At 33.5% G+C, this 16,914-nt stretch overlaps 1 protein-coding gene across 3 annotated transcripts in view; it reads right to left on the reverse strand.

Annotated features, from left to right (window-relative positions):
- LOC128546612 (glutamate-gated chloride channel-like) overlaps positions 1-15,832 on the reverse strand; it is a 33,708-nt gene extending 17,876 nt beyond the window's left edge. For 2 of the 3 annotated variants that reach the window (XR_008366093.1, XM_053517571.1), the window contains exons 1-7: positions 15,689-15,832; positions 7,037-7,107; positions 6,454-6,521; positions 4,326-4,552; positions 3,677-3,759; positions 1,716-1,847; positions 848-1,185 (exon numbers count right to left, since the gene is read on the reverse strand). Coding sequence is in view for 1 of the 3 variants with exons in the window: in XM_053517571.1 (XP_053373546.1) it covers positions 848-1,185; positions 1,716-1,847; positions 3,677-3,759; positions 4,326-4,552; positions 6,454-6,521; positions 7,037-7,107; positions 15,689-15,777 (1,008 nt within the window). In the remaining 2 variants the exon portion in view is untranslated. The remainder of the gene's footprint in view (positions 1-847; positions 1,186-1,715; positions 1,848-3,676; positions 3,760-4,325; positions 4,553-6,453; positions 6,522-7,036; positions 7,108-15,688) is intronic. The other variant, XR_008366094.1, reaches the window with a different exon arrangement.
- Positions 15,833-16,914: the final 1,082 nt, after the last annotated feature.

Genomic DNA, 16,914 nt, shown 5'->3' on the forward strand with positions numbered 1-16,914 from the left:
TTTGAATTTATGATTTTATGCCGAATTATAAATGACTATACAGAGGCAGCCAGCATCATTCTCAGAATGAGCAAGATACATTGATAACGATTTTATTAAGCACAAAATGAAAGCTACCTCTCAAATATATGACACTTTGTACTAACTATTTTTATTAGAACAGCGCATATATTCATACATTATTTAATTGTGTATGCATTGTAAAATGTAAAAAGGGAACATATTATTTAAAATATCATGTTATTGCAATACAATTATTATCAGTCTATAACGGCATATAAAACACATGAGAAATAACTGGATCGACATAATTTTATGTTCTGAATCCAGCGTAGTTAAGGTCCTTCACGTGTGCCAATATTGAGCATCCAACTGAATGATCATTTAACCCAACCTTAATGAATATATATAAGAACGGATGTCAAATACGTTCCCGTAACATATGTAAATATCAACAATATATAGATATTCTAGGGGCCTCTTAAGGCGAGTGGTTATGGTCGCTGATTTTGAATCACTTGCCTCTCACCGATGTGGGTTTGAAGCCTCACTTGGGGGTAGAATTCCTCAGGTGCCCGCTCATGCCCGAAACAATGCCAAGAATGGTACCTGAGGTCTTCTTCTCCCATCAAAAGCTAGAAAAAGTCGCCATATAACTCAATTTGTTTCAGTGTGACTTAAACCCAAGAAAAAACCAACATTATATGTTAACTGATTTCACGCGTGGAATTAAATCGAAATAATCAAAGCTGTTATTTTTCTTTTTGGAAATGAAGTTGTATTCGCTTGTTGCACATTTTCGCAGTTATAAAAACAACAAACAAACACTTATGACTTAAGTGTTTACCTTGCAGCATCCCCGACGATATATTATCAAATTTAAAACAATGGTAGTTGCTATCAGACCAACATGCACAACCATCCATGTATCCAGCATGGTCAGTATTGCCACCGGTGGGAGTTTTGCGTAAATTCCTCCCCATAACATTACTGTTGAAATCAACATTCCAGTGCATAGGCCTACTCGTGAATCAATTTCAGCTTTAAGGTCATCGACGTCCAGCAGTAAGACGGATAAAATTGAAACCAGAAAGAAGACAACTGGAGGCGCTATGTACATGACGTCATATCTTTTCTGAGCCCTTCTGAAACGAAGGTTTGCGCGCAGAGTTGAATAATTTCCAACTGTAATGAAATAAACCTGTTTACAAAAGTATTACATCATAGAATAAATTTATTTACATATTTTTACATTCTTTAAAATAAAACTCTTAAAAACAGCATTTTGTTTCACCGACAATCTAGTGTTTCCATTTTTCTTAGATTTCCTTAGTTTCACTAAATATTTGTCGACCGTTTCCTATCACCTTGCTCTAAGGCTGCATCATCTTCATTTTCATTTATTTTAACTACTTACTTGACTATTGGACACAAATCCTGAAAGGAGAGAGTTTCAAATAAGCTTTCAGCTTCCTACTCAATCCTGTATGCCTTTTTGATATATGTACTTGTTGTAAATGAATTGTGATTAATAAAATATTGTTTAAACCAAATCCTGAAAAAGTTTACCGCAGCTGATTGTGTAAGTTTGGCATTCTGTAATGTCTTGTAGTAAGGCTATGTCGTAAAATCACTGTTTGTAATATTATCATATAAGCTTCAGTATTGTTACATTTTATGTTTCTAGTCTATCATATACATTTATAAATACATACGAGGATCAGCGTATGGTGAACTGAAGGAACTTGTGGTAGAATTATCGATAATAGAAATGTATTTTGTCCCTTGAACTTTGAACGGAGATTTCTTTGTCCATTGTAAAATGAGGTCATCTGCCTTTGATGTATCTAGTTAAATAAAGAGCAAATGAAGAACAGAATAGTTCGTTAAAACATATTAATGCAACAGAATGAATGAAGGCCGCGAGCCAAGAGCCCGGGTACTAGACTGGCACACTGTTTGAGTGCTTGAAAAAATATAATTATGCCTGTAGTCAATGGAAATGTCGGGCAGGTGTAAAGGGGGTCGGTCCTTCTCATAGGCTTAGCTTAATGGTTCTTTTCTAGTATCATTTGCCCCACGTATTTTCTAAATACAGTCAAAGACTTGTTTGTTCTTATACATTGTCCATGTGGAATAATATCTAGAATAACCATGTCTTCAAAAAACAAAATAATAAAAACAATGAACAGAAGCAGAATGACAAAATAAGACATGTTGTACAGGACAATTTGCATGACATTCGAGTAGAAATACACAAACACAACTGAGTGTCCGTTTAGTTTGATAGTAATTTAAAATGTTTCACTAACAAATAGAAATACACAAATATTACAATTACAAGATGTGCTTTTTAATTTTGTTGTATTTTAAAAAATACGTTACCAAACTACGTTACAGAACTGTTTAAAATTTGTTTACATTTATAAAACTTATTGATTATGGGGTAAATCTTGTGTCTCTATTAAGAATTTACAAATATTATGTTAATGTATTCAATATGACTCAAATGTAAAAGATATCCTCGTCAATGTATCTAATATGGCTAATTATTTTATATCTATTTTATCTATCCAATCGTGAACGTTCATTTGCAACACGTGACCGTACAATATATTACCTTATTAGACGCACGTGCGCACAAAAAAAACCCCTCTATTTTTTCCGTATTAAGAAGTCCCATGTTAAACATACGACAAAGCCCGAAACGCGTGAAAATGTTCCGAATGTAAATCGGGTGAAGAAGGCGCTCTATGTACAGAGTTAGATTATGCGTCTTGAAATGAGGAAGGCAGAAATACAATATTCAGTGAATCATTTTAATAAAAAAGATATAGAATAAAAAGGTTATTTAACATTGAATTGTACAATACGGAGATATATTTGGACGAGTACCCAGCTGAGAAAACCGTATTGGACGAGCCGCTAGGCGTCCAATACGGTTTTCTCAGCTGGGTACTCGTCCAAATATATCTCCGTATTGTACAGAACAATGTTAAATAACCTAATAATATAAAAATAACTGTGTATGCAGAGTGGCACCACAACATAATGTCATACAGTTACAGTCATTTGTTAAAAACGACTTGATTTTAAGTCGAAGTATAAATTCATACTGTAACTATTTATTATGTGTTAACTAGTGTTAACATAAGCATGTATATATTTTACTTACTTATATGCTGTATAGTAATTGTTCATTTTTTAAAATATGAAACTTGGGCATAATCTAACTTTAAATTCAACAGGTCCTATATCAAATTGAAAACAAAAGGTGATGAATTATCGATTATTATTCAGTGCAAAGTAAACGTTTATTTAACAAATCTGGACTTGTGTATTTATTTGATACACAGAAAACTAGGGCTACAAAGGTTTTCCCAAATAGCTTATTAATAAAAAAAAAAACAAGGAAGAATATCCATCGGGTAAAGCAACGTTCCAAAACCTAGAGGCCTAGATTCTAATACACACTTGTCTCCTCCATCATCCGACCTTTCATTTAATTGTATTGTTCAAACTAAAGCACTCAAGTGCTCTCTAGTATATTACTTACTTTTTTGATTATCCATAATCATCAGAATTGCCAAACATGTACAACGTGTGACTGACATTAATGAACATTAATGAATTCGTGCTATGATGTAAGAAAAATTAATAAAGTAAAGTGACTTACAGCTTTGTACAATGATGTCACAACTCTGTTTGTCAAAAGGGTAATAATAAAAGTCTAGCTGGCAGTGGGAAAGAATCGTCAATCTAAAAAACAGTATATATATATAGGTCGTTCATCTTTTATCATAGCTTGCAGCCAATTTATAGTTTTATTGCTATTAGTAAATCTAGAATTCTTTCGAGCATTTCTTTTCCGACACACACGAACGGGCAACTATGTCCGGTTTGGCAGTCACAACTTCTCAGACGTTTTGCATATATTTTGTTTTTGAAGCAAGTCAGTATTGTGGTAGACAATATTTATACTTCAGACAAACTGCCAAAATAGCTTTGATCGATGGGTTTCAGTTAATAGCCCTTAGTGTAATTGAGATATCAGTTGATTGTGCGTTGGTGACTGTCCTCAGCCTTGGTAGTGTTTTGCATGCCTTGGTGGAGTCTAGTTTGAGTCGCTCATCCTGTTCACGCTTGCGACGACTTAGTGTTTACAGTTTTATCTAGATCATAGCTTAATGATTTTTCAAAGGTGGCAATGAATCAATGACGACGTTATCTTACTTCCAAGTACTGAAAGACATGAAGTAGGAAATATGATTTGTCAAACCGCCGATGATTCGTTTGTATAAAGATTAATACATGTATTATCATACCTTGCAGAATACGTTACACTTCCATTCTGTTCAATATAAACTAATTCGTTAGAACGAAACACTTCGTGATAACTTGCTTCTTTTTCATGATGGAAGTATAAATCTGGTACCCAGTATCTACGAATATCTTCACCAGTGAGTGTAAGGTAATCATATGAAGCTATTTGTGAGTAATCTAATCGTTCGTCTGTCCAGTTTAGTCTGATATATAAGGTACACTCGTAATCCTAAAAATAAGATCACTAAAATAAAACTCTCGAGACAAATGCATATTTTAAGCTTTTTTATGTTTTGATAAATAAGAAAACAAAAAAGGAATGACTGGTTGGAACTATACCAAAGAGGACCTTCAAAGTTTTCACTACTCGTATATACATTTAACAAATCTTTTAACGCAGCATTTAATGTTTTGCCAATATAATTTCAATTTTTTTAAATTTCACACACATTTAGAAACATCTATTGTTAAATTATTGTCAAATCTACTGCAAAGTCGAAAAGTATGTTACATAATGTTTATATCATTCAATCTTTTCTTATACCTCAAATCCTTTTTAAGAAATTTATAAACTATTTTCATTTATTTAATTTAAAAGTAATTCGCTAACACTTTCATGGTTACTTTGAATTATCTAAATCATTTATGTCTAAATGCATTTTAGGAGATAAATTTTTCTCGACATGAGCGTCTGCAATTTGACCCCACCAAAAACGCGGAGGCTAACTCATTGAAAGGAAGAATATTTGTGTATATTTGAAACAAAAAGAGCTTGCTTCTTTTGTTATTTCTCAATGTCAGAGATACCTTAGATACGTCAGACTGTGGGATTATGATTATTTTCAACAGCAACCGAGAATGTATGCGATTAACTTTAAATGGGCGAACCAGTTTCAAGTGGACACAAAGATTTCTAAAAATATGCTCAGAACGTTTTTGAGTTTCCACTAGTCTATATACATACATGTACATGGACAAGTAACCACACACTCTTTCAGTCATGTGTTTTGATGAATCAAATTAATTAGAACAATCCTGATGGAGGGTTTCTTTAATAGGAGATGTCGTTTAATCAGTATCAATTTCTAGTTTTCCCTCTGACTGTCCTTCCCGATATGCAAAATGGAACAAGACCGATCGATTGGCTACGTGTCAAAATGGAGTTATATGAATTCTGATTAAATGCAGACAACATTGTTTAAGAATTGATGTCTCTGTTGTAAAAAACAATAAGGGTAATATAATAACAATAGCTTGGTCTGGGATGTTGTATTCGCCTAGAGTGGATTTTGCCAAGACTGATCACACGATGCACACATTCTCAATTTTATTACATGTAAAACTACTTGATACTCAGTAATTAAGAAGAGACCGAAAAATGCAATGTTAATTGATATTACAATAGAACTGAATGAGTCTTTTTTGTACGCTATCTATAGAACTGAGCAACGTTATGAATATTGATTAATGAAAGTAGGACGATCACTAGATCATTACAGGATTGACAGTATAATGCGGAATTTATTTTCTACAGAATCTATGTGAGGTCTATAATAAAAGGGTACATATGATGTTTTGCTAAATCAAGTTTATGATTCTGTTGTTATTTAATCGATTTTACCAGATTAAAACTCAAACGAGATGCAGTTGTTTCATGCAATCTGAACAATTTCGGCTAATATAATATTATAAAGCAGTTTTTCAACTTCAAGGGCCATAACTACTATGTTTCGAATCAGATAAAAGCTATTATCATAAGGTAATATTAAACTTTCAGGAGAAATCGGTTAATTAAGGCGGAGCTGCACGTGCAGACGTTTTGATCATTCAAATCAGCATGACATCAAATTCGTTTAATTTAAATCGACTCTATTAGCTAAGTAGATAAAGCACAAGACCTTCTTTAACGATTCAATAACTGTAACGCAATATGTCTAATACTATTTGTCCGCCATTGTATTTATTGGCGAGAAGTTGTAAGTTACATGTTGAGAATACATCTGAATTGGTACGTTATATACAAAATCTTAAGTTACTTGTCCCACGGAAGGCTGTCTGCTCGTTAATATACTAGGTACAATGTAGCCTATAAATATCGTTCCAACAACTTTCAGCAATGTAGAAACTCACCATTGTTTCATCCCTCAGGCCTTGCATATCATAAATTGAAATCTGGACAGAAACTGTTACAGGTCCATCTAAAAAGAAAACAGAAATGATAACAAAATCTAGATACAGTTAAAAAAACAGCAGTTCGGCAATTTTACTTGAATTATAGTTTTTTTGCAGTTACGTAAGATCTACATGATTGTTACATTTTTCCAAGTAGCACCTCCTGGGGAAATAAGCTATTTACATATATATGTATTAAAATGACGTTCAGTTCGAGTAGAAGTAAATGATACAGAGGCAAACACCTCTGTGTACAAAAACATTACCTCTTTTCTATACACCTGCCGGACTGCAACAGTTTCAAAAGTATCGAATTTCATATGTAAATACACTTAGGGCGAGGTAACCAAACACATAACCTGAATCTTAACACGTGAGTACATTAATTATATGTTTCATTTTTTTGAGTAAGTATATTATAAATAACATTATAGTCACCGTCGTACTTTTTCAAGGTATGCTGATAAAAACAGCAGAACTCGATATTTTTACTTATATTTATCTTTTACTGTTATAAACATTAATTGGAAAGCTCACTAACCTGTGTTGTAATTTGGTGGCATTTTCGGTTTACAATTATCTTCATCTAGCAGTCGATTCACTAGATCATACCTACACGAATGACTATATAGTTAGGCTTAAATATAATACAATGTATATCCGAAGGTATATAAAACAACGTTGTCCTTTATTGCAAAAAAACCATCATTTTTGTGCATATGCCCTTCTACAAAAGACTTATGGACTTTTATATGGTAAAACAATACGAATACGATAACATTTGTATATGATAAAACCCCCCTAAGCTCTCTAGAATACGTGTAAAATAAATCATAATACATTTAGCGAGTACAGGCATAATAAGCATATCAAATTACATAGAATTACTTTCTGCTGACGACATAAGATGTGTTATATTTTAGATCTTTTCATTAAAAAGAAACACAATAGTTAAGCGCTTCAATTAATGAAATTATTGTGGCGTATATGTATTTGACACCGCTTGGAAATTCATATCGGTGGACAAACTTCACCTTTTGATTTAAAGTGCCGGCAAACGTAATCAAGTGTATAAAACAAGGAAGTGTATCAACAGATATTCATATTTACATTTAATTTGAACGGATATTATACATGTATATGTTATAAGTAAGCTTTGTATATCTGAAAAGAGGCCAAGAAATTACGTTCGATGGCATAGTTTTAAGTAGGGAAAACATCAGAAGGTCAAAATAAGCTCACAGCAAAGGGCAAAGGTCAAATAAGTTCTTTGTTGCTAAAGAGGTAAGATTTTTGTCATTATTACATTTTTTGATATAAACCTCCAATATTTCGGTGAAAATAATGAATTTTATATTGAAGTAAAACGATACTTTGTGTAAACACATTTGAGACTGAAAAATTAATTAAAAGCTATTCCTGCAGGAAAGAGCTGAAATTGTCAAATGCGATAACATTTTGCTGATATAATGCAATTTTCACAAAATTTCTATTTCCAGTGGCTAAACATTTCCAAAAAAGACTTACCGTCGACTGCATGACCATTGCATAGTAAAAGGTCAGGTGAGTTCATTCGTCTATGAAGAGATCCTTGCTAACCAAATAGACTAATAGCAGACTGTGTGCATGGATGATAATGAAATTTTAAACACCGCTCAAGCATTATCTATAACAGCCTACAGAATGCTATCAATGGCAACCCAATGGTCACTTTTGTTTAACAACTTGGATTTCGGATATATCAGACATTAAGTATTTTAGATTTCAACTTGTAACAAGGAATTATGGCTCCTCTGAACAGTTTTACAATATGAAGATTTACAGACAAATGGGTGGCGATCTACATTCATAAAGACCCACAAGACATAACGAATAAAGGTATGATCAAAGACGCAATTCAAAGATACAATGCAAAGTCTTAAAGTTTTTACTGAAATTATACTTTTCTGGCTTTATATTAAATCGTTCTGAATAATGCGAAATATATTTATACTATTTTTTAAAAACAAAAACGTTCTTTTTTTAATGGTATACAGTGCAAATTAAAGACAATTATCAGTATGAAGTATACAGTAATCTGTAAACATTAGAATACATGTTGAGTTTAAAGATCAATAGAAATTTAGCCTTGATATTATGATAAAACAGTCATACGACATGTACTCAATGGCATGTGATTCAAATTATAGTAAACAAATAAAGTGAGTTTGAGTGCACTAAAACCAATAATATACACACTTCGTAGAATAGAATATTGGAAGACATGTCTTTTTTGTGAGGTGCCTATGTTTAAACTAATATGGATATAATGAATTTATCTTACAGTGCCTTGAAAACTAATGCTTTATCATGTTAACATCTATTGGCAGAATAGCATGTGTAAACAAGAACTGCCATTGTATGCCCCAAAAGCTGGTTTTGACACAAAAGTCTGATTGAATGAACCAACCACCAGCAAATGAAAATTAATGATAAATGGTATACGATGGTATAATGTTACTGGCACTGCCACTGAGGGACCCATAGCACGAAGGAAGAATCTATAATCCTGCAAAATTTGGACCAGTTCATCACTACATGTATAGCGTTTTAATAAATTGTTTGCGACGTAAAATTAAAATAAAGCTTCATTAGGTTGAAAAGAACATTCAAATACATATTAATTAATGATAACAGCATAAATGAAGTTCCATCAATTGATCATGATACCACGTGTCCACGCGGCATTACCTATCGTCTGCATATGACGCTTCAACGGCAACTTGGCGCTTAATATTCTTCAAAATAAGTGAAAATAAACCGCACCGTTGTCCATCAATGATATTTTGATAAAAATGAAATACATATAAAATATAATGATAAATCATTAAGTTTCAAATGATTTTGCTTTTGGCGCCAACGAATTCATCGGTTTATTTTGAATCTTAACCGTACTTTGAGATCAGATTAGGTTTGGAAAAAATTGAATTTATATTGTAGAAAATTTAACATAGAATAGCCAGAAAACGTAGGTATGTAAACTTTTCTTATGGAGCATGTAATCAGCCCCCAACCTCCCGATCACCAGGTTCCGTAAATTATTGCTGTGGTTATAAGTGCCCAAGAACGAAATGACGATGGGAGGGGTGCGAATATCAACTCGGGATCCAGTTATTACATGTACACGAATGAAAAATGCAATCCTTGTTAATGTTTGGAAATAGATATTTGGTTTGTTTTAACAGGCCCATTTTATTACATATATAGGGGAGTCAGGGCGTAGCGCAACTAAATTTGAAGCTACTCAGCAGGAGGATGTGAAAAGGGGAATCCTCTTCCGTTTTTGTGGGTCAGTTGAATCTCCCCAAGGGTAAAGATTCTGGGAATAGAGCATGTAAAAGCGACTGGGTCGTATGACCTGCGTATATCTATAATGCACATGACAGGTACATAACTCAGCATACTAACATACGCACAGGCATATCGTGATTTGTTTTGAAAATAAAAATATTAAAACAGAAATTCAATAAATAAAATTTGAAGACTGAGGGGATGAGGTGTAAGATGAAACGAAGATTCAAAGAGACTTTTTGTCACAGATTTAATGTTGAACTGTGATAGAGGTATACAGTACATCCTACCTTAGCGGACACCTACAGGTTTTAAGCAGTCACTTGCCTTAAGTAGCCAGTCAAGAAACTTCCCAAATTGACTTTTCTATTGTTCAGAACGAAAAGTTCTAAGATATTGTTTTGATATAATTATGGGCAAAACCTTTCACCCTCTTCCTTTACTGATACTACAATCCTGGAGCTTATTTGAACCTGAATAGGGAAGATCAAAGTTAAAACTGGTATCTACAATGTATGACATATTTTGTTTGAGACAGACATTATGGATATATTTAAAGCTGTAAGACTTAAAGTGTATTACACGAATATACTTTTTCTAGTATGATAAATATATAAATTTTTATTCGTATAAAATACTCGTACAACTTTGAAGCAATGGTAAGTATAAATGTGTAACAAGAAGTTATCATTAGGTTCATCCCATCTGACTGAATGAGTTTTGCTAAATTCTAAATTTGAGTAATTTAAGTCTATAATTTCTATCGAAGAATTTGACGAGAAACGTATTCCGCCACTCTTCTTGGAATAATAGTAGCAACATACATCTCCAGTTGATACAAGACATTGATTTTTTGTTGTTGTTTTTTTTTTTTTTTTGGGGGGGGGGGGGGGGTTGTCTTTTTTTTTTTAATTTCTTTACATTTACAGTATTAAGGTTTCTGCCTGTTTATATTATTCGAACGCAGTTACCAAGAGCTTTGTTTTTCTCAATTTGTTTTACAAATGCAATGACACTGCAACTATGTCCATAATACCAAGTAATGAGATCCAAGCAACTAAAAACACAAAAAGACACCTTGTGTCATTCATTTCGCTATTTACATTTAAAAGCAATTTCATCGGATCATTTATAGGTACTTTTTGCAACATGCAGTGTTTAGATTATGATGCAAATGTCAAATACTGTCATTTTGATACATAAAACGTTTTAGACCGCTAAACTGGATTCAGTATTATATCCGATAAATCTTTTGAAGATTACTAAATCTTTCTTTACTGACGTGTCTGAATCATGAAAGGATCATGAAAGGATATCAAATTATGTTAACCTGTCATCCACTTTTGTAATATGGTAAAACGTTTTTTGATATAAATCAGAATTATCATCTACATTTGAGCAACACTTGCAGTGAAATATAACTGCGCGTCTACAATAGAAATTATTATATGAATGACAATTGTGAAATATTTACTAAGCTGTAGGACTAGGAGTACCAAAATCTGAATTAGGCAAATTTAAAATCTATATTCAAGTAATTCTACATTTATTTTGACCGTCTCCCAGAGTTTCAGATATGCATATGAAACAGAAATGTTTTATCAATTACTGAACTAGCTAATAAATTACATAAAAAAGTGGAGCATCTTAATTGAATGGCTCAAACGTCTGATATTTCTTCAAACATGTCCTCGTAAGTAGGAGTCCAAAATAGATGCAGTCTACATGTAGATAATCTGCGCAATGATTTGTAACAGTTTTTATTGAGGGGAGGAAATGGATGTGTGTGGTGTTTTAAGATCAAACGAATAAGCAAAGCTACCGTCTTGTATTTTCTACTGAAATTTACAAATCTACAAAAATACAGTTTAGTAATATATGCGCAAACATTGGCATTAGCCTCATACCCTCGTCTGATCCGTTTAATTGATTCTTTCGATCTTTTATCTTTTTTAGCTCACCTGGTACCTGTAGTGACAAGGTGAGCTTTTGTGACCGTCCGTCGTCCGTTGCCGCCGTCCGTCCACAATTTCATGTGAGCACGACTGAGACCACATTTTGCAATCGATTTTAATCAAACTTGCACTCAACTTGTATTGGCATAATATCTCGGTTCCTTTCGAAAACTGGCCAGACCCCTCAAAGGGCCAAAATTTGCAGTCATATAGAGACTTCATTTTTGGTTTGATTTGATACAAACTTGCAAGATATCTTTAACAACAATAGATCTTAGATTCCATGATGGATCCGTCAGATCCAACTATAGGTTCAGGAGGTACGGCCCCTTATTGACACCTGAAAGAGCCAAAATTTGTTAATTTTTACCTTATGAACACGATAGAAGTGACATTTTTACATTCAATTTTAACCACACTTACATACAACCTAAGTCACGATAAGATCTCAGTTCTTTTCGAAAACCGGCTAGATTCCATCATGGGTCCTAGTGAAACTGCCCCTGAAAGGGGCAACATTTTCTATTTTGGCCCTTTCAGCCATATAGAGGTATTATTTATGCTCTGATTTGATACAAACTTGCAAAGAATGTTTATCTTGATGATCTCTAGGCCAAGTTCGAAACTGGTTCATGTGGGGTCAAAAACTAGGTCACTAGGTCAAATCAAAGGAACAGCTTGTTAACATCATAGAGGCCACATTTATGACCCTATCTTCATGAAACTTAGTCAGAATATTTATCTTGATAATTCCTATGCCAAGATTAAAACTGGGTTATATGGAGTCAAAACCTTGTTAACACACTTGGGGCCACATTTATAATCCTATCTTCGTACAACTTGGTTAAAATGTTTATCTTAAAGATGCCTTTATTGATTTTAAAAATGGGTTATGTGGGGTCAAAAACTAGGTCACCTGCTCAAATCAAAGGAGAAGCTTGTTAACACACTAGAGGCCATATTTGTAAACATATCTTCATGAAACTTGATCAGAATGTTTATTTTGGTGACTTCTAGGCCAAGTTTGAAACTGGGTCATGTGGGGTCAAAAACTATTTCACACGCTCAAATCAAAGGAAAAGCTTTTTAACATTCTAAAGGACATATCTATGACCCTAACTTCATGAAACTTGATCAGAATGTTCATCTAGATGATTCCTAGGCCAAGTTTGAAACTGGGTCATATGTGGGGGCAAAAACTAGGTCACTACTCAACTCAAAGGAAAAGCTTTTTAACACTGCAGAGGCCACATTTATGACCCTATCTTCATGAAACTTGGTCAGAATGCTTATCTTTATGATTCCAAGGCCAAATTTGAATCTGGGTGATTTGGATTAAAAAACTAGGTCACTCGCTCAAACAAAAGGAGGAGTTTTTAACACTCTAGAGGCCAAATGTATGACTCTATCTTCGTAAAACTTGGTCAGAATGTTTATCTTAATAATACCTAGGCAAAGTTTTAATCTGGGTCATGTGGGTTAAAAACTAGGTCACCTGCTCAAATCAAAGGATAAGCTTTTTAACACTCCAGAGGCCACATTTTTGACACTATTTTCATGAAACATGGTCAGAATGTTTATCTTGATGCTCCCTAGGCCAAGTTGAAAACTGGGTTATGTTGGATCAAAAACTAGGTCACCAACTCAAAACAAAGAACGCTTGTAGTAGTAGACTTTAAATCTTCTGGAACCACATGGCACAGACCTTAAATATATTGCATGTAGCATAATTAACAGGTGAGCGATATAGGGTCATCATGAACCTCTTGTTATTCTTAGACTTTGATTGCAAATGTTACTCCACAATCAGCAGAGTAACTGAGTGTGCCAAGCTACGCGCCTTGGAGTGACCTCTACATTACTAGCTGGTACTTGGGAATATCTGAAATGCACGCACCAACCGAAGTACGATACTGACATATCTCACATACACCACACAGTTGTGACGTCGTAGATATATGCTATAGTTTGTTCCATATTTTTTATAACAAATTATTCGAAAAATACTTTCTAAACCGAGATCAGATTCTTCAAGAACGGCTGGTAATTCATACAACTAAGGCACAACCAAACCCGGAGACCAAAAATAATGGCCAGACGAAAAATCAACCGAGGCAACTGGCAAAAAAATTGACCGAGGCCGATGAGGCAGAAAAAAATGACCCAGGCAAATGCCTCGATTGCCTCAATATTGCTACGGCCATGCTTGCCCGTCACCGATGTGGGTTCGAGCCTCCCTTGGGGCACAGAATTCTTCATTTGCGGATGTCGGCCAGCTGGCTTACGGAATGTAAGAGGTTATACTCGGAAACAGTCCGCGGTGTAATAATGCCCGGAGGGGCACCACGGGTCTTCCTTTACCATCAAAAGCTGGCAAATGGCCATATGACATGTTATCCCATCGTGACAAACGGTGTCGGTTTGTTTTAATACAATAATCATAGTGTTCGTTTTCGCGGTGAATGTTTCAGGAAGTCATGTTATTTATGCAGACACAGCTCAATATAAATTCGACAAACAGAAATTTGATGTGCAAAAATCGTTTTTGCATTAAAGAGAATTCCTATAGTCTTTTTTCCTTTCATAGAATTTTTTCAAATTCACATAATATGATAGGAAAATCTGTGCTGAAAACAATGAACAAATAAAAACAATGGGTCACCAGGCTTGTTTTTGTGAAAAAAATGATTTGAACACACCCACTGTTGCTGAAACTGCCAGCGATTTTTCAACATTTTCATAATTTTCTGCTGTTTTATAAATCACAACCAAAATATACATCAAGACACCACAATAAGGTTTATTCTTTTTACAGATTTTATTATATACTAATTTGATATCATAGTCATATTTGTAATACTATATCCTTACAATAATAGGTACAAATGAAAAAAAAATCTTGTTTCATATTCACTTTTGTGAACATTTTTCAATGAAAAATACCCATAATGAATATCATTTTTTCAAATTTTGAAAAAACTGTTTCATAGATGTTTTTCCTGTTTTTCTTGTGTATAAATAATTGTATTATGAGCATAAAAATAGCTAAAAATGTATGGGTCACCAGGCTAAATTTTATGTTAAGACCGCTTGAATACAACACCTGTTTGGACGAAAAATGGCGCGAACCTGACCAAATTGATTACATGTATATCTGCTAGAAGTTAGAAAAAGTTTTTAAAATTCTTAATTCTTTCTATAATTGAATACTAAATAATCTGAAAGGAGATATTGTCTTATCAGTACTTAGTCAATTGTCTTACATTATATGAACAACACTGTCTTTGTACTAAAATGCGATGTGAAAACACAACCACAAAAATGGCAAGAAACCTGTCAGGCATGATACTTGTCAATACAACATAAACCAGTATCAACATTTGATTACCGATAAAACTTATCAAAAATGTTATTTCATTCAAGATTCCTCATATTTAAGATTGTCTGTCACATGTTTCAACATATGTTGACTTCACTTCAGTTTTCCATAGAAAGTGTCGGATGCGCAGAAAGATGCGCATAAAAAACTATAGGAATTCCCTTTAACTATTAACATAATTCAATCGCTTTTTCAATTCAATTTTATAGACATAGAATACATGCATATAACATAAATGGAATAGTTTTCTAGAATGACTTTATGTAAAGATTGCAGAGTATTATGAATACTCATTAAAGGTTTTAGAATTATGCTTTGGCACAAATGCACGAAGCAACAACCGAATCAACACATAAATTCCATCTCTTCTTCCTCTAGGAATAACTATGAAATGATTTGCAGAGCTAAAGTAAACAAGAATCAAATATAAAAACGTATTTAAAATCCATAACTGACCCAAAGATTTTATTTTGTGCTTTTGTATCTATAAATTTGATAAGAGATTTAAACCTATATACTTAATGCTTACTTGTCTAGTTTAGTTCCATTGTGACAACTAGCCTTACACTGAACAGGTCTTAGAACTAAGGCAAGAACCAGTGCACTTCTGATATCCATGTTTGTTTTTATATAACTCTTTGTGTCAGCTCGAAACTATTGCGTGTGAAATAGGAGCGTTTAGTAAATTTAAGATATTTGATATTATGCATGTCGGCTATGGACGGTCGTTCCTGTCAAAATTAGTTAATTACATCTATTTACAATGCATTTCGTGCATTCATTTTAATGTCTTTAGGTCTTTAAGTTGAATTATTACATAATATATAAAGTCAGTCTCGAAGTCACCTAATTCTGGACCTCTTATAATGTATTTATACAGCGTGTAAAATTATCAATAGTTGCATCTTACATACTATAAGGTAAATATCACTTTTCATTTTATTGAAGTTAAATATCAAAATACCAAGATGGCGGCGTCCATACAAACGTCATTTTGCGTTTGTTTACAGCTGGCGGCGTATGTTTTACTTAACGTTGAATAGGCCTTATAGACATGAAAGAATATATAGAATAATTATAAAACAAAATAAACTTCGAGCAGAAATTGTAGGATTTACGTGCATGGAGGGCCCTAAACAAACATTTTCCCACAAATAAGGTAATCATTTCCATTGCAGCTTTTCAGTTTTTTGCTGAAAAAAATATTTCTTTAATTTACTTAATAGTAATAGAAACTGTTCTAACTGCAGTCAAATGCAAGTCAAGTACGTATCATTGTTTCAGCCATGAAGGTGTGGACAGTGGTCCCAGTAGAGGTAAGCGCACACCATTTCATTCAATTTCATTTATATACTAATAAATGGGTTTCCAATGTTACCATCAAGTTCATAACGTTACTAGTTTTTCAGTCCGAATACAATGTTTATTTCGTGTTTAGCGGATACTGACTGGTGCTTTCCATTACATCCGTGCACGCTCCAGTCAATTGTTTCTCTCAGCTTTAACTCAAACATCTTTTTTGAAATGAAATGTTAAAAATCTAAAACCGTCTAACAACCTGTGAAATTGTAGTTATGATGACTAATATATATGCTTTATTACTTTAGATTCAAAATTATGTCTGTCAACAAGAAAATAGTATGATTACGTTTGCGTCTCGACTGAACGATATAAAAGATACGTGCAGTTTTCCTGCTGTAAGTACGTTTACATACAATAGATGTAGTGGTGACAAGAGTTAGTTAAATTTACAAT

The sequence above is a fragment of the Mercenaria mercenaria genome, chromosome 11 (genome assembly GCF_021730395.1).
Source record: "Mercenaria mercenaria strain notata chromosome 11, MADL_Memer_1, whole genome shotgun sequence".
Lineage (NCBI taxonomy): Eukaryota > Metazoa > Mollusca > Bivalvia > Venerida > Veneridae > Mercenaria > Mercenaria mercenaria.